General features: G+C 45.5%; 1 protein-coding gene across 2 annotated transcripts in view; it reads left to right on the top strand.

Moving 5' to 3' along the window:
* Nucleotides 1-8,969: 8,969 nt before the first annotated feature.
* ECM2 (extracellular matrix protein 2) overlaps nt 8,970-15,635 on the top strand; it is a 39,992-nt gene continuing 33,326 nt past the window's right edge. The window contains exons 1-2 of one of the 2 annotated variants that reach the window (XM_019537060.1): nt 8,970-9,212; nt 12,896-13,214. In XM_019537060.1, coding sequence (XP_019392605.1) covers nt 12,920-13,214 — 295 coding nt within the window. In that variant the 5' untranslated portion in view covers nt 8,970-9,212; nt 12,896-12,919. The remainder of the gene's footprint in view (nt 9,213-12,895; nt 13,215-15,635) is intronic. The other variant, XM_019537059.1, reaches the window with a different exon arrangement.

The following is a 15,635-nucleotide window of genomic DNA, read 5'->3' as shown; positions in this document are numbered from 1 at the left end:
AAAACCTGAGCAGCGCACACAAGGGCAGCACATGCCAGCCCCCAGGACCCCAGGTAAGGCTGCTGGGGCCAACACAGTGCTGACTCCGGCATCCACTACTGCCCCTGATGTGACCAAAATCATAGAAATTTCCTCTCTACAGTGCAGCAACTGGATGAAACACCAACAGCCACATAAATAAAAATGTGGTAATCATGATCAGAGATGACCAAGGATCCTGGTTTTCTTTATTTAAAAATGAAAAATTCTCTGATAAAAAACCCCAAATTCTCCAATTAAAAGCCCCCAAGTCCAAGCATTTCCGTGATTAAAATGAAATGCCACTATATATATATATAGGTATCAATTTAACAGAACGTTTTACTGATATATTTACAATTTTAAAGCAACTTGGGAGCTTATCAGTGCCTCAACCGTTATAATAAAATAAGTTCTAAATTCCAATATATTTTGGCGTTTGATTTTGGGTCTTTTTATCATGAAAAAACAGAGCTGCCCCTGTCCCCTTCACTCACCAGAAGGTGGGTCCAGCAGAGGCTGTCTCCCTCCCATGCTTTGTGGTGCTTAGCAGTCCTGATATGCCGATGCTCTATCCTTGCCCATGCCATTGCCCCTCACTCTCAAGCCACAACACCCGCAGCCCTGCCAGTGCCCCTCAATCTCAACACGTAGCCTTTTGTCCCCACCGGTGCCCTTCACACTCAACCCACAGCCCCCCCATCCCTGCTGGTGCCCCTCAGTCCCAGTCTGCGGTCCCCTGTCCCCCCTGGTGCCCCTCACTGCCAACCCATAGTCCCCCATCCCACCCCAGTACCTCTCATTTACAACCCACAGTCCCCCTATCCCTGTCAGTGCCCCTCACTCCTGACCCATAGTCTCCCACCTCCCTGATGCACCTCACATCCAACCCACAGCCCCACATCCCACTGGTGCCCTTACTCCCAACCCACATCCCCCTGAACCTGCCAGTGCCCCTCACTCCTAAACCAGACCCCCCCTGCCCTGCAAGTGCCCCTCACTCCCAACCTGCAGCCTCCTGACCCTGTTGATGCTTCTCACTTCTGATCCACAGACCCCCACATCCCCTTCCGGTGCCCCTCACTCCCAAACCGCAGACCCCCCCAGCCCTGTCAATGCCTCTCTCTTCTGACTCACAGTCCCCTGACCATGCCAGTGCCCCCCACTCCTGACCTGCAGCCCACTGCCCCCCAAGCCCTGCCAGAAGGGGCCCCCAGTTGCACTCCACCTGGCCCCATATGGACTACAAGACGGTAGTCTGCGGGGACACAGTGGGGACAGCCTCCAGCACGAGGTGCATGCAGTGCACCTCATGAGGAATCATAGGAGTGGCTGGGGCATGGCTAGCACCACGCTCCGCAGCAGCAGCATGAAGCTGAGTGTGGAACTGGCCTGAGCTATACTGCAGGCAGCAGAAGAAAAGTGAGGGGCTCCAGGCCTCATCCTGCCCAAGCTGGAGTGCAGCGGCTTGTTTAGGCAGTGGCAGAGTCAGGCAGGCTCTGGTGTGGGCTAAAGGAAGGAGGAGGGGATGCCTATTGCACTCCCCACTCCAAGCAGCATCTCCCAGCCTTCCTGCCCCTGACAGCACTTCATGTGCGGTCATAAATACGAGTAAACGAATCAGAGGTGTAGGCATCTTGCATGCTATCCCCATCAAAGATTGATAGTAAGATCAAACTGAAGAAAAATAACCCTTCAGACTAATAAGATCTAAAATTAATATTAATAATAATAACAACATCAAAGACATGGCAGGCAGGAAAGCCAGGGCATACTGACAGCTCATAAAATAGCACCAAGTGCTGACAAGGGCACCATACACCCACCACAACACCTGGTGTTTGTTGATCTCCAAGGAATTTGCTCCTTATGATGAGTTGAGCAAGGTTGGAAGGTTGTTTAAAATATGGAAGCAGGTTGGGAACATTTCCTCCAAACTGTGGTCCACATCAACTACATGGTGTAATTATTTGATGATCTTTTCTATAGGAATTAGTGTGGGATGGTTTGTGAAAAGGGGGGTGCATCTATATGTGCACCTGACCGCAGTAACTGGTGGCACATGAGTCATTTCTGATCCTACTGTCCAGGAGCAACTAACTACTGCACATTAGCACTGGTGAAACTGTTTCTTGCCCACTGACACTTGTTGCTGTAGCTCATCACTATGGGGATGTAGCATCTCATGTAGATGCACCCGGTGTGTGGTAAGTGAGGATTATCTTTATGTATTGTTGGAGGTTAGCATGCTGTAGCTATCTAATCACTAGGAACTAAAATATGACTACCATAGTAGAAGTGAATAACTTTTGTATCTATACCAGTCCAGGATACATCTGAGCTAGTGACCTAAAAGTGAAAATCTTTGTTTCCCATTCCTAAGAGTCATCCAGTTCCCAGCAAGAAGGCACTGACAACAGATAATAAGGAGATAAATAAATAAACAGCAAGTAATCTATGATGCCAAGAAACATGATTTAATTGAATTAAGTCAGTAACTAAAGGGGGAGGCATCTGCTGTCAATATGTAAAGTAGATATAGAACTAAAGAAAAAATGTATTTGCATCCAATTTAGGACAAGTGAAAAAAATTGGTATTATCTTCTGAACACCAATCAATATCAATATATCAGATGCTGTGATTAATACTACTGACAGGTTGTTGAAGCTATTAAGGCTGTAGTGTTAAAAAGTGTTAAGTAGTGAATAATATATTCCTTCTGATAAAAGGTAAAGTCAACCTGCATAGTTTAGTTTTTATATACTTAACTGTCAGCAAGGGGTTCTGGACTTAAACAGCTTGAAAAGCAGGGCTGAGATCACTACTATACCTAAAAAAAATCTTAAAATGTCAACAGATAGTAGAAAAACAGAACATACAAATGCTGAAGCACTAAGGCAAAGGAATAAACCTGAAATGAGGCTATCCAAATATAACATAATCCAAATGAAACAGTGATAAAAAGTTCAACTCATAGGTAACAGCAAAAAAGCCAAGCCAATACCCGCTCGTGGCCTCAAGGGGTGCAAGCCCAGCACAACCTGACCACTTTAAGCACCCAGGTGCAGCTCACCAGTTTGCTGCTTGCTCTAACACCCCCATGCAAACAACAACAATCCTACTATCTCCATGAAGAGCATGAGCCAGAGAATGGAAACCACCAGGCGGGTCTCAGCTCTGCCCTGGTGTAGCATGTATGCAATGAGTCTGCTGGGTCTCACCTCAAGTCTCAATATAGCATGCAGTGAGCTTGCTTGGTTTCAGCTCTGCCTTGGTGTGGCTAAGCCTGCTGGGTCTCAGCTCTGCTCTGGTGGGTGTGCTAACCCAATTCCTGCCCTGATGTGGCATGCAGAGAGCTCACTTGGTCTTCTCTCTGCCTTGATGCAGCATGCAGAGAATGAGCCTGCTGGGTCTCAGCTCTGCCTTGGTGCAAGTACTAACCAAACTCTGAACCAACCCAATCCCAATTCAGTGAAATGTGCAAGACTTGTCCTTTATTTTATTCGTATTCTTTTTCTCACTGCTTTCTCTTTACTTCCGCTGATTTACTTCAGTATTTTTACAATAGTTTTTCCCTCCCACTCATGGATCTGGCCAGTTCCTGCTGGCTGTGGAGTGAGGGAAGCCAAAGCCCCCATGGTGTTTTCTCTGCCTCCGAACTACAGGCCACCTTTCCCCTCCTCTCCCACCCCAGAGGAAGGATAGTGTCTTGAGTCCTGTCTGCACCCGTACTCACCAGGCCCTCTACTGGCAAGTCACAACTGTTCAGTTCTGAGATGACATTAAGCCTTAACCTGTGACTTCTCTGAAACTATGATAGCATAACATTCCAAATTTAAAATGCTTTAAATGTAACCTGCAACAGGGCTCCAAGAATACCCTGGTATGAACTGGGTAAAACAGATCAAAGAAAATAACCTTTATTTGAGGTAGCCTAACGTTTAGAAGGTACTAAGCATGAGTTAACACCCTTCACCCTAAGTACACCATCTTAAGTATATCACTCTAACCCTCCTGAAATCCAGAGCTGCTTGCCTTAGCCCCTGTGAGCATGTCCATACACGCAAGCATGTGCGCTTGCAGCAGCTCAAATAGAAGCAGTGCAAATTTGAGCCTGGGCTTTTTGCCTCAGCGCACATGTTCGGACATGCACTTTGGTGTGGAGCAAATTGTGCCACTTGGGGCAAAATAACCGTGCCTGGCTCCTCCCGGATCTGCAGCCAGGGGGAGCTAGAGCCCAGGGCCGGCACCTGTGCTGTCCCCAGCGGTATAAAAAGCTGCCCTGTCCTGGCCCCATCCATACAAAAAACTGCCCTGGCAAACAGCTTGGGGCTACTCACTCTCTGGAGCTTCTGGGGCCATCCAATTTATACCTGGGGACACTACCCTTTGTGCCAGTTGGACTGCTGCAGCAGCATCCCAAATCCATTTTTTAAAATACCCCAAAATCCATGTTCTTCCACATTTAAAACAAAAAAACCACTCTACACCCCCCCCCCATCTAGAGATGCTTTATTGGTATATTTACTATATTAAAGCAATTTGGAAGCCTACCAGTGTCTCTATCATCATGAAAAAATACATTCTAAATACTTATATGTGATGATCTGTGCTTTTGGTTTTCTTCGCACATGATGGGTGTGTGATGGGGGGATGTGGTGTTTGTAGAAAGGGGGTGATAAGGGGTATGGGGGAAGGTGGATGTGGAGGGATGTGGGTTGGCTTGTGGGTAGGAGTGGGGCAATTGCTGGGGGCACTGTGGGTGTGGGGGACCTTGTGTGGGGCCTGCTCAGGAGGGGTGGGTCCCCTGGCCCCCACAGGGTGCAGCCCCTCCCACATAGCACATGGAATGCCCCCCCTGCCAAGGGTCCCAGCTCTCCCCTAGAGGGTCACAGCCCCTATCCCCCACAGGGTCCCAGCCCTTCTGCCTAGGGTCCCATGCACCCTGGAGGCCCCCCCACCCAGGGTCCCAGCTCCACCCAGGGCCCCCCCGCCTAGGGCCCATAACTAATCTTTAACAGCAGCAGCGGGGGGACCATGTGCTGAGCTCCGCCTGGTTCTGCTGGCCTTGGGCCTGCTCTTGCCACCCAGCTGGGCTTGTCTTGTGGCAGAAGAACCCAGTGCGGCATGCGGGGATCGCGTGCCAGGCCCAGCTGGGTCCTGGGGCCCCTCTGCAGCCCAGCTGGGCTGGGTCTAGATCCCTGAGGCTCGCTAGTCCAGGTTTGCACCACAGCAGGTCGCACAGCTCCAGGAGGCACGCACAGGAGCCACGCCTCCTGGAACCTGTGACCTGCTCCGGTGCAAGGCTGGATTAACAAGCCACATGAGGCTGAGCCAGGTCCTCACTCCCCTGCAGGCACAAGCGGCAGAAGCACATGTCCCTGGGGCCCAGCACATGCTGACAGAAGCTGGTGCAGCAGGCGGTTCCTGCCCACCGCACCGGGGCCTGCCATGGCCAGGCCTGTCCTATAATTGCAGGACCTGGCCTGGTGGGCATGAATCACTCAGAGCCAAGCCGGGTCCTGGGGCTACTTGTGATGCCCAGCTGCCAGGTAGGAGCATGAGCCGCCTGGGGATCACGAGCCGCCTGGGGACCATGCAGCTCGTGCTGCTTGGACCGGCCCGGCACACATGTACCATGCGGAGCCAATCCGGGTCCTGCCAGCCTTGGGGCTGCCCTGTGTGGGGGAGTGAGGACCTGGCCCAGTCCTGTGTGGCTTGCTAGTCCAGCCTTGCACCGGAGCAGCCCCAGGGACATCCCCCCCCCACTCTCCAACTCCCCCCACATCCTCCTGCCACCCCTCACCTGCCACAACACCCATGAACCCCCCTAACTTACCTTGGACAGCGCTGGGGGCAGCCGGAACACAAAAGAGATGCTCTGGCCAAAACCAGAGCATCTCTTTTGGAGGACTGGCTCCAGGCATGGTCTTGAACTGTGCCTTGCTCTGCTATATTGTGGAGCAGTTTTTTTAGACCCCTGGATATCCAGGGGTCTGATTTTCTCCCTGTGCTGCAAACCTGCAGCACAGGGAACATTTTTTCATTCCCGCATGTGCCTGTTACCCCGCCTCAAAGGGATTTGAGGTGGGGCAACAGGCATGTGCACACTCGTCTGGATGCGCCCTGTGAATCTCAGGCAGCCTCAGGGAGTGAAGGGAAATTCTCCTGCTCTTCTGCAGCTGGTTTTGCCTCAACTGCTGTGGGTGTGAGGCAAAACTAGTTGCAAGGGAGCAAAAGAATTTTCCTCTGCTTCCTGAGGCTGCCCTGGGCTATCCCTCAAGACTGGCAGCAGCTAAGGCAAGCAGCTCTGGGGTTCAGGAGGGGAAGAATTCCCCTCAGCTCCCTGGGACTGCCGCAGCTGAGGAACCCAAGGCATGGGCTCTCCAGTACCCTCATGCTGGGCTGCCTGGGCAGGTAGCTGGCCGAGGAGGACTCCTTCTCCCTCTTTCCTGTGGCAGCTGCTGGGAAGGGAGAGAGGGAAAATTACCCTTGGCTTCCCAGGGCTGCCTGGGGCAGGGCTGGGGTAAACCCCCTGAGGGGGAGGCTCCCCCAAGATTTGCCAGCACCTGAACAGGGTGCTCCTTAATCACCTGTGGGGGGGGACAGCAGGGGGTTTGGGGCACGTAGTGGGGAGACAGCTGGGGCACCTGGCTGGGTTGGCAATGGGCTGCAGGCTGGGAGATGTGCTCTGGTGCCCTGTGCCTACTGGCCTGGGTCAGTGCAAGCCTCCCCCTGCATTTCCCAATCGAAAACTGAGAGTCAGTTCAGTTGGTTATTGGTTAGAGGAAGCTGCTTAGATTGAATACATTCTGCCTTGGGCTTTTTGACTGTCTGTATTTATCCCATATGTCCTACTTCTCTCTCTCTCCTTCCCTTTCTACATCTACATCCACATCCACACTCACACCCACTGAGCACATCTGATCACTTTCTTTATCTCATCTTTAAAATTCAATCTTTTTCTTCTAATCCTAGTGCAAAAGCCCTTGTCTGCTCTTTGCCCATCTCTTACCTTGTCAACTAGAATACTTTCCCCTCTACACTTGCCACAATCTCACCTTGTTTCTACCCTCAGATTCCAATAAAAATGACTTTGACTATGCTACTTATACCTTAAGATGTCATACAGGTTTCCCTCACCAATCACAGTTTTGAGTATCCACGCTTAATACTCTATATACCATTTTGGCTACCACGGTACAGTTTTGAGTAACTATGGTTTTTCATGGCCATGCAGCAGCCTGCCACCTGCCATTTTTCCCATAAGCCTTTTGTCTTGCCAACCATGGGAACTTTCAGGAACCTAATCCCAGCAGTTGGCAAGGGAAACCTGTACTTGACTTTCCTTTACCTTCTGCATCGAAGTCAAGCCTTTTGTTCCTCACATTCACAGTTATACAAAAGTATTCTTATTTTCATTTCCACTCACATCTTCATTCTGCCCCATGATATCTGCCTGCTCCTTTTATATTGCTCTTTCTGTCTCCTCTAGTGTGTGGCATGACCTTGCTCTTGTGTTACACACATCTTTCCCTTTTTTGTTCAGATGTCACCCAAAATATAACGTGCATCTTTCTTGTTATCTTAACACTCGGGGCAGTAGTGTATTTGTATTTGTAAAAATAAACCCTTGTTCCCCCAGAATATGTGTTTTTCTTGGTGCATTTCATTTAGTTTGTGAGTTCCTATGGCAAGTATGATTTCTTCATGTGCATTCCAACCCACTGCAAACACTGATAAAAGTTAATTTTTTTCCTCTTGTGATTACAAAGTGACATACAATATAATTAGAATAACTGCTGAAGAGACAATGTGCTTTCCTGGTATTTATTCACCACAGACATACTGGCCGCATCTACACATTCATTAATGCACAGTGCCTACTGTGCATTAAATTTAGTACTTGTATAATCAAGAACTAAATAAATGCACAGTAGGCCGCCCTACTGTGCATTAGCGTGATTGCATGCTTTCTGTGTAACGCTTAATGAGCAGTAAACTAATACTACTGTGCATTATTGTATTAGCACAGTTTTTGCTATGTGCAGTAGAATTAGTCTACTGCACATTAAGCATCTTGTGTATCTGCACAGAATTTGTCTACTGCACATTAAGCATCTGCCCACTAACAATCATGGCAGACTAAACCATATATATACCATAATTTTCTACCTAGAATTTTCTCATGTGGATTCAAAAAATCCCAAAATGTTCAAAAGCTTAAACAACCATAGAGAACTCAGACTACTTCATCTACTAGGTACATATATCATTTCTGAAACAGCAACTCAATGTCTCAGGAAGCTGTGGCAGTCTCCAGATATTCAAGCTGAGCATGAAGAAACTGGCCTTGCTGGCATAAAGAGCTCTGTGGTAATGTAGCATGTCTCCTTCCCCTCATGCATTACTTTTCATATTTGGGTTACTAAATTCACGGTAGCTTCTGGATAACCATTTCAGTGTCATGTTTCAGAATATAATTATCCTTACAATAATAAAGAAAGGGAAAATGCTTCAGTCATTTTATTTTCCACATGAATACTGCAGTTGTGATGAAATCAAGTTGCTTTAAATGGATAAAAGAATAACAAATCAAATCTATTCAACTCTTGAATGAAAAGTATTGTTTCATATACATATTAGTATACACAGGGAAACTTTAATTAAAATGTGAATTTAGGAAACATTATCTGAGGAAATATATTTTATACAAAAGTTATGTTTGCATAGGTATAATACCTTAATAGAATAGTAAATGCATAGTAAAATTAAGCCACAGGGAATCTAATTTAAAATATTTGTAGTCAAATAAGAACCAAATAAACTATAAATGTTTTCCAGGTCCCTTGAAAATAGTCCTTGTCTTGTTTCTTATGTAAGAAAAAAGAGGACTTCCAGCTGTGCCTTGTCAGCCTACGGACCAAAAGCATTGTGCTGTTTTTCATTTTCCCTAAGTGAGGTTTTCAGTTTTCCAAGTAACTTTATTAGCTGTTCTCTGCATACAGAACAGAAGGACGGTTTGTCCCCAGGGAAAGACGCTATTTCAGACTTCAGTAAGGAGTTATCTAACATGTTTCAACATCCCCAACTGTTGCTCTGCTTTTTTTAAAGATATCAGTCTGAATTTGTTTCATTCGCAACTGAAGACTAATGACACCAAGCAAAATCTACTGTTAGGTTAGATGACAAGGTAAATTATGTTTTACATTTTAAATTATTCCTTAAAGCATGGTGTGAAATGGCTTAAACTACAGGTTATTATGGAATGCTTAATACTTTGCAAATACGGTTAAAAGTTAAAAGATTAACTATTTAGAGTAAAGAGTTTTTCTACAGAAAAAAAGTGTGCAGTATAAGTTGATCTGGCTTTGTTTTGTTTTGTTCAGTTTGAATGTTTGCCATACATTCCAGGCTTAAGATAAACGAAAATTCATTTAGATTATTGGTATGGCCAATCAAAACTGATTTCTATATAAACTAGTTTCAACAACAGCATGTTAAAACCTTCAGAAATTGTGTTAATCCTGCTGTGTATTGAGAAAAGCAATTAACTTGAAGAAAAATTTTAACTTAGGTTAGGAAAGAAAAAGTAAATAATACATTCCAAGGAATATTTGTAAAAGATCATTTGCCTGGGAATTAATTATTTCAAGTGAAATAATGACAGAACAATAGATACTGAACTCTGAAAGAAGAAAATGAGAAAGCAGCAAACAATTCATCACATATTGTAGTTGAAAAGCAGAGAAGACAAAGATCTTTACTTGTCATTATTAACATGAACAAAATATTTCTGCAGAATATAAATGATACATTAACATAATATGGAAAACATGTTCAGAGTTTCAGGCAACAATGATAATACTATATTGAATTCAACATAAATCAACATTAGCTGCTGTAGATACAGTATTAGGGATAGGATATCATTATTTACTCTTGTTGCAAGATAACTGCAGCATAAATGGATAGAGTGTACATGTACACCCAAGTTAAAGCACCATAAAATAGAAAATGAACTATAAAAATGTTCTATAGTATATGTTCTACATTATACATAGAACATTTTTATGGCTGGTTTGTTTGGCACCTTAATTTAACATGTGACCAGGCCAACAATCAGCTGACTGGGTCTGGAATGACCCCAGGACTGACCAACAATCAGAGCCAAGAGGCTGGAGAGTAGGGGGTGAGCCAGAGGGCTTCCTCTGCTAGGGACTTTAAACCTTCTGGGCATGGAGGATCAGAGGCTCCTGGCTGGGGGAGCTGAAGGGCTTAAACCCCTCACCCAGCAGCACAGCTATGTGATTGGGCCTGGGGTTTAGGTGACTTTGGGTTGCAACCATGCTGCCAGCGTAACTGTGATCATGTGACTGTTTATGGTAGCTGTTTTTCTACCCCCCAGGCTGGCACCCAATGCAGTTGCCTGCCCAAGTTATGCCAGTGCCTGTGCCCACCAACTCTGTCTGGGCTGCTGGGTGGGGTGAATCAGAGGCTCCTGGTAGAAGAGTCAAAATGCTTCCCCCACTTGGAACTTTCAACCTCCACCACTGTGGAGCCTCTGATTCCTTGTGCCTGGTAATCTGGCCATAGCTGCTTGATACAAGATTTTGAGAATCACTCAGGATGGGATTGACAATTAACTGAATGTCATGGCTGGAGCTGAAAAATGAGCTGATAGTTGGCCCCAGCCCAGGACTGCACCAGCTGGTTCCCCAATGTACTTCTGGGACTGGAGCTGACAATTAGCTGATTGTTAGTTCTTGGACCACACAGGGACTGATTTAAGACCTGGGGCTGGAGCCAACAGTAAGCTCCAGTCCAACTTGCTTGTTCAGGGAGAGCCGAGGATCATGATCCCAGGCTCCCCCTACAATGGCAAGCAGTAATAGCACAATTGAGAGTCCATGATTTCAAAACTGCACCTTCTGCTATATGTGTGGCATGACAGGAGGCATGATTATTGGAATTGATGATCAGATACAATTGCACCATTAAATAAACGTATTCCAGAGGCAGGGGTGTCCTCATCTTCAGTAGAAACCAATGATACTTATTCCCCTTAAGACAAACTTGGCATCTTCTTACAGGCAAAGCATACTATTTAGATGAAAAAGGAAGCGTTAAACTTTCAGGAAGTATTGAAAATTTTAATTTTTAGTCCTAAAATCTACCACTTTTACATGCATGTGAACAAGAATTGTTTATTGAAAGCAGTTCCACTTAATCCTTCACACTGGTAATTATGGTATAGTTCTATTTTCTGATACCTGTAACTAATACTAAATGGACACAACTGAAAGAGTAAATGTACTATAAATACAATGTAATATCCATACCTGAACTTTCAAATTATATTCAGTAAATATACAAAGTATTTCAAGTGTGTTGTTAAACCCTTTCTTATAAGAAAGATATAAAGATTTAACTATAACTAGATTCACTACTTGACAGACTGAATTTGCATATTTCAAGAGTCTGTTTTTTCCTCTGAACACTTGAAATTTTGTCCATACAAGGATACTGTAATCTATTACGCAAACTTATAGTCAGACATGAGAAGAGAAGTCAGTTACAAACCACAGAAATAAGGCCATTTTTCTTTGGTCATATTTGCCATGTTGGGTATCAAGAAGTAAATGAGTTTTGAACAAGATTAGGCACCAATAGAGATAGAGCATATGTCTGACACAGAATGATAGGGATGGAAGTGACCCTAACCCTGGTCTAACCCCCTTCATGAATTTAATACTACTCCTGAATCCTTCGTGATCAATTATTATCCCAGGTTTTCTTGAAAACCTCTAGTGAAGGAGATTCCACAACTGCCTTGGACATCCTAAATCTACTTTGCTGCAATTTAAAGTTATTGCTTCATGCCCTATCTTTGTAGCAAGGGAAGAACAGTTCTCCCTCATCTTTACCACAGACTTTCAGATATTGAAAAGTGCTATAATGGGCTTTCCTCCCCATTTTTCCTTTACTTGCCTTTTATCCAGACTGAACATGCCTAGATCTCTCAACCCTTCCTAGTACAGCTTTCCTTCTAATTACTTTATAATGTTTTTGCCACCCACCTCTAGATCCTCTCCAACTTTAGAATCTAATGAGACATAACCAGCACTAAGTAGAGTGGTAATATCACCTCTCATGTCTTACACCTAATGCTCCTTTTGATAAAAAATAAATTACATATTCTTTTTGTGACTGCATTACTTTGCTAACTCATCTGAGCCTGCAATCTACACCTAAACCCTGTTCTTAGTGGTGGCAGATGACAGAACAAGGAGCAGCAGTCTCAAGTTGCAGTAAGGGAAGTTTAGTTTAGATATTAGGTAGAATTTTCTCACTAGGAGGGTAGTAAAATACTGGAACAGGTTACCCAGAGAGGTTGTGGAATTTTCATCCTTGAAGGTTTTCAAGACCCAGCTAGACAAAGCTTTGGCTGGGAAGATCTAGTTGGGGATGGCCCTGCTTTGAGCACGGAGTTGGACTAGATGACCTCCCTTCCAACCCTAACTTTCTGTGATTCTATGATTTGAGCAACATGTCTCTGGAAATACATTTTGTCATGAGGAAGAAATTTTCAGTTTCATGCTGCATGAATATATATTAAGGGTTCATCTGATAAAAAAATATCCCTCTATACACCACTCTATTTTAATTCAACTGTTTTGCATACCTGTAGAGAGACAATTACAAAACTGCTTGAAGAACTTTCAAAATGAAAATTTTAACAAAAAGATAAAACTGACTATCCTGGTCTGCCATTTTTAGAGCATATTTCTGAAAAATCTTTTAGATCTGCATTATATGACATACTGCAAAAAGCTGTATCTAATTTTTCACTTTTTCCTCTATTTTCCCTTCTAGGACACTGTATGTGAAGGGGAAAACATGAAGACTACATGTTTGCTCTATTATTTCCTGCTTGTCTGTCTCGGTGTTCATTTTGTTCAAAATGAAACCGATGGAATTCGCAGAAGGCAAAGAAGGAGAATGCGTTACAGAGGATTAAGAAAGGGTCTCTCATCACACCACACGCTTAACAGACAACAAAGGGTTAAGTCGTTGACTCCTGACATTGTAGTACCAAGGATTCCCCTTATAAATATAGATGACAGCATTACAGAAGTATTTGATTCTCTTATAGGTTTGGGTGGACAAGAATCCAGTTACAATGTTTTACCAGGTAAGAGCAGAACTCTGTGCTACTCATCACTTCACACAACAGGGAAAAAAATCATGGTTTCAAATAAAATTCATGCAATTGTTAATTTACACTGTTCTTTATAGAGACATCATTATTAGAAGCCCAATACTAGCAGCCCTACCTAGAATATATAAAAGCATAGTTTTATAAAACTATTTTCGAACAGCTTATATTTATATTTTATAATAACTTTCTTTGCCTCCATTTTCCTGAGCAGGGATCAGATTAGCCACCCCACCGGGACCCCTTCAGGCCCCAGGGGAGGCACACCCAGGCCTAGGTTCAGTAAGGATCTAGTCAGGGAACTTCTGGAATGACTGGACGTATTTATATCAGCTGGTCTGGGCAATCTCCACCCCAGAGTGCTGAGGGAATTAGCTGAGGTCATTGCAGGACCCCTGGCACAGCTTTACGAGCACTCGTGGTGCTCTAGTGTGGTGCCAGAGGACTGGAAGAAGACCAAGGTGGTTCCCATTTTCTAAAAAGGGAGGAAAGAGGACCCAGGAAACTATTGGCCAGTTAGTCTTACCTTGATCCTGGGTAAGCTTTTTGAGAGAATTATCCTGGCTCATGTCCATGAGAGGCCAGCAGGGGAGGTTATGCTTAGGGGCAACCAACACGGGTTCATTAGAGGCAGGTCCTGTCAGACTAACCTTGTGGCCTTCTATGACCAGATCACCAAATCCTTAGGTGCAGGGGTAGCAGTGGATGTAGTCTTTCTGGACTTTAGGAAGGCCTTTGACACTGTCTCTCACCCCATTCTCATAATAAAACTGGGGGACTGTTGTGTCGACACCTACACAGTCAAATGGGTCGTTAACTGGCTAGAGGGCCGCATCCAGAGAGTGGTGGTGGATGGGTCATTTTTGACCTGGAGGGATGTGGGCAGTGGGGTTCCGCAGGGCTTGGTCCTCGGGCCCACACTGTTCAATATCTTCATCATCGACTTGGATGAGGGGGTAAAAAACACTCTGTTCAAATTTGCTGATGACACTAAGATGTGGGGGGATGTGGGCACGTTAGGCAGGAGGAATAGGCTGCAATCAGACCTAGACAGGTTACAGGGGTGGGCAGATGAGAACACTGACAAATGCAAAGTGATGCACCTGGGAAGGAAGAACCGGCACCATACCTACAGGCTGGGGAACTCCCTTCTCGTCAGTGCAGAGGCAGAAAAGGATCTTGGAATCACTATTGATGCCAAGATGAACATGGGTCGGCAGTGTGGGGATGCAGTCAGGAAGGTCAACCATATCTTGTCATGCATCCACAGATGTATCTCGAGCAGGTCCAAGGAGGTGATACTCCCCCTCTATGCGACACTGGTCAGGCCACAGTTGGAGTAGTGCGTCCAGTTCTGGGCACCGCACTTCAAGAGGGATGTGGACAACATGGAGAGGGTCCAGAGGAGGGCCACTCGCATGATCGGGGGCAGCAGGGCAGGCCGTACAAGGACAGGCTACGGGACCTGAACCTGTTCAGCCTCTGCAAGAGAAGACTGAGGGGGGATCTAGTGGCCATTTACAAACTAGTCAGAGGGGACCAGCAGGCATTGGTGGAGTCCCTCTTCCCCCAACCACTACCAGGAGTGACTAGAAATAATGGTCACAAGCTGGCAGAGAGTAGATTCAGACTAGACACCAGGAGGCGCTACTTCACTGTCAGGGCGGCTAGGACCTGGAACCAACTTCCAAGAGAAGTGATGCTGGCTCCTACTCTGGGGGTCTATAAAAGGAGGCTGGATGAACACCTTGATGGGGTGGGTTGACCCCAGTACTCTTTCCTGTCATGGCAGGGTGTCAGACTTGATGATCTGCTCAGGTCCCTTCCGACCCTACAAACTATGAAACTATATTATTTTTAACATTTAATTATAATTTATTGTGTTTGGTTTGTGATACTTGTCAGTTACAATGGATTTTGAATGCTTATCTTTCTTTAGTCTTAGAAAGAAACTCTTTGACATGTAAGAGTAGTGTTTTTTTGTAATTTTCCACATACTGACTCTTTTGTACCTAAAAAAATGTCCTTAGCTTGTCCTGTAGTTTTAAAGTCATGAAATAATGTTTATAACATTTGTCACGGGGCAGGGCCGTGGGGGCGGCCGTGATCCCCCTTGCGCCCCTTACCATGTCACATGGGCGACCTAGCACCCTCTTGTCTCGCCCGCCACGTCTTTGCTGTTATGGTTCTGTAAGGGAGGCTGCCTACGATTCCCTTGTCCACGGTAATATGCTGGCTCTATTCCCCATCCCTTATAGGGTGACTCGGTGCACCCCAGTCTTAAGGACTATGCGTGCCTCCAAACCTCCCCTTCAGCAAGCCCCAAGCCTCGCAGCTGTTCCCGGACGTTATTAAGTCCTTGCCCTTTGTCGTACCTCTCTGGTGCCCCTGGGCTGG

Source organism: Crocodylus porosus, unplaced genomic scaffold, assembly GCF_001723895.1.
Source record: "Crocodylus porosus isolate Cpor-Errol unplaced genomic scaffold, CroPor_comp1, whole genome shotgun sequence".
Lineage (NCBI taxonomy): Eukaryota > Metazoa > Chordata > Crocodylia > Crocodylidae > Crocodylus > Crocodylus porosus.
This window is presented reverse-complemented; position numbering and strand designations above follow the sequence as displayed.